We start from the raw sequence: 2,500 nt of genomic DNA, 5'->3' as shown, positions 1-2,500 counted from the left end.
GCATCGATGCGGCTATTGCAGGGATCAGAAGGACCCGAATCCTCCTCTTTGACCTTTGGTGTGGTGACGTCATAGTCTGGCCTTGGGTGTCGGCCTGGGACATCTGGCTTTGGAATCATCACAACACCGTCCTCGGGGCGGGGCTTTGTGGGAATGATTCGATTCTTCTCTTTGGAACCTGGACGATAGAAAAAGTTTTCGTTTAAATAGATAAGTAAGTAAATAAATAAATAAATAAATAAATAAATAAATAAATAAATAAATAAATAAATAAATAAATAAATAAATAAATAAATGTATTGATAGTTAACAAATTAAAACAAAAACAAATAAATACATAAACAAATAAATGAGAAGAAAAAAAAGAATATATAAATAAGTAAACAAACGATTAATACATTAGTAAAACAGCTTCTTTAATTCTTCTCCATGTTCCTCGTGGCCTTAATTAAAGAAGCTGATATACAGAGAAGTGGTAAGACCTGGAATGAGATTAAAAAGATAGCTCAGGATAGAGAAGGATGGAAACTGTTTGTCTGTGGCCTATACCCTGACCCAGGGTGAAAAAGGCAATGACGATGATGATGATGATGATGACATTAGTAAATAAACAAATATATAAATACATATAAACAAATAAATAAACACTGAATAAATAAACAATTGAGCGTCTTCACGGGTTTACCATGCTAAATTATGTGCTCTGCAATGCTTCGTCTATTCAAAAAGCAACACCATAAAATATGGAATCAGATTTCTGTTTGATCAGTAAAAATTGCTTGTAAGGACGTCCTTTTTTATACTACTAGCACTCCCATAATATAATTTGTCACCACCTAAATCCCATTTGAGTCGAACGGGATATCAGAATAGAACGCCATACCCAAGGACTCAACTGAGGGGCCAGAGTTTTGCAATCATTGTCCCTTCCAGATCACCGAACCTGCTCAAAATCAATTGAAGTAAGTTCAAGGACGAGCAGGGGCGCGACTATATTGGTTGATTTGGTGCCTGGCACCACACCCACCATTTAAAAATGGATTATAGCGTTTAAAATAAAATAAAACTGAGAAATGGTCATCGTCATCATCATCATCATCATCATCATCATCATCACATCATCATCATCACCATCATCATCATCATCATCATCACATCATCATCATCACCATCACCACCACCACCACGACCACCACCACCATCATCCTCATCATCATCCTCATCATCATCATCATCATCATCATCATCATCATCATCATCATCCCCATCATCATCATCATCATCATCATCACCATCATCACCCCCACCATCCTCATCATCTCATCACAACGACCACCACCACCACCGCCACCATCTTGATAAAGTCGATCCCTCCCTACCGTAGAGATTTGTGATTCCCAGATAATCGTCTTGTGGCAGCTTGAATTTCCCCTGAAAGCCCATGTACCACGGATACATCAAAGCCTCGGGATCCCCACTATGGGACAATCCTAGAGCGTGGCCAAATTCATGAGCTGCAACCATGAACAGATCCACACCTGATGCAAACAAAAAACAAAAAAAAAAACAAAAAAACAAAACGTTATAGATTTTTTTCGATAACGATAGCATTTATTATATGTGACCCACCGTGTCAAAGCGGTATTATGTCGGGATCCACTCGGTTAGGGAAACTGAATTCTTTGCCACAAATATCAAACTTGGGTTTAATTTCTATACGTTATGCTGGAGTATAAATACTATTTCTTGCTTTACAAAAACTTCTAAGGTCCAATTTCTCATCATTCTATCTCTAAATTCACTTTTTGGGGTCTGAATCATTCCGACATAATACCGTTTTGAGACGGGGGGTCACATATATTACCCAAAAACTCAAAACTGTATTATTTCGGAATGATGTATGTGTTCAGATCGGGAGGTCCTGGGTTCGAGCCTCGCTCGGCGCATAGTTGAGTCCTTGGAGAAGGCTCTTTACTCACAATCTCTCACCGTGTAAAATGAGTACCTGGCCGTTAACAGAGTTGTTTCTGTGTGAAAAAAAAAATTGTAATGATGCCTAACGGGCGTCATGTCCCGTCCTACATGTTAAATGTTGCTGTTGGCTTGGGACCCCTTGTAAAGCGCTTTGAGCACGTTTGGTGGATATTGCTCTATATAAAAGCTCAATTTTATATAGATGTAACGAAATTTACGTCACTTAACTCTTGGTTATTGATTTTAGACAGCCATTGTAATGATTAGAGTTCTAACAAAATTCTATAAAACAGACTATAAGCGTTTAAGGTTACATATAGTTTTGTGTAATGGTACGTTTCATCCGACTGGCGGATGTTGTGAGCATTTAATCAAAACGCATAGCATCAATAGATGATGACGATAACAATTGAGGAGATGCCTTGATAGAAAATGAGTTACACTCTCAATACACTACCTAATAAACTAGGCCATTATTGGGACATTTGTTGCCCTGTAACAGTAATAAATAACTCATATCCTATGT

The 2,500-nt window shown here is 37.9% G+C and overlaps 1 protein-coding gene across 9 annotated transcripts in view; it reads right to left on the bottom strand.

Annotated features, from left to right (window-relative positions):
* LOC144968987 (stromelysin-3-like) overlaps positions 1-2,500 on the bottom strand; it is a 162,929-nt gene that overhangs the window by 7,247 nt on the left and 153,182 nt on the right. For all 9 annotated transcript variants that reach the window (XM_078907917.1, XM_078907913.1, XM_078907912.1 and 6 more), the window contains 2 exons: positions 1,380-1,538; positions 1-178 (listed from right to left, as the gene is read on the bottom strand). The exon at positions 1-178 is cut by the window's left edge and continues 43 nt beyond it. In XM_078907917.1, the coding sequence (XP_078764043.1) occupies positions 1-178; positions 1,380-1,538 (337 nt within the window). The remainder of the gene's footprint in view (positions 179-1,379; positions 1,539-2,500) is intronic.

This window comes from Berghia stephanieae, chromosome 3 (assembly GCF_034508935.2).
Source record: "Berghia stephanieae isolate SIO BIC M18660-M18661 chromosome 3, UCSD_Bste_1.3, whole genome shotgun sequence".
Lineage (NCBI taxonomy): Eukaryota > Metazoa > Mollusca > Gastropoda > Nudibranchia > Aeolidiidae > Berghia > Berghia stephanieae.
Note: the sequence above shows the minus strand (reverse complement) of the source record. Positions and strands in the feature narration are given on the sequence as shown.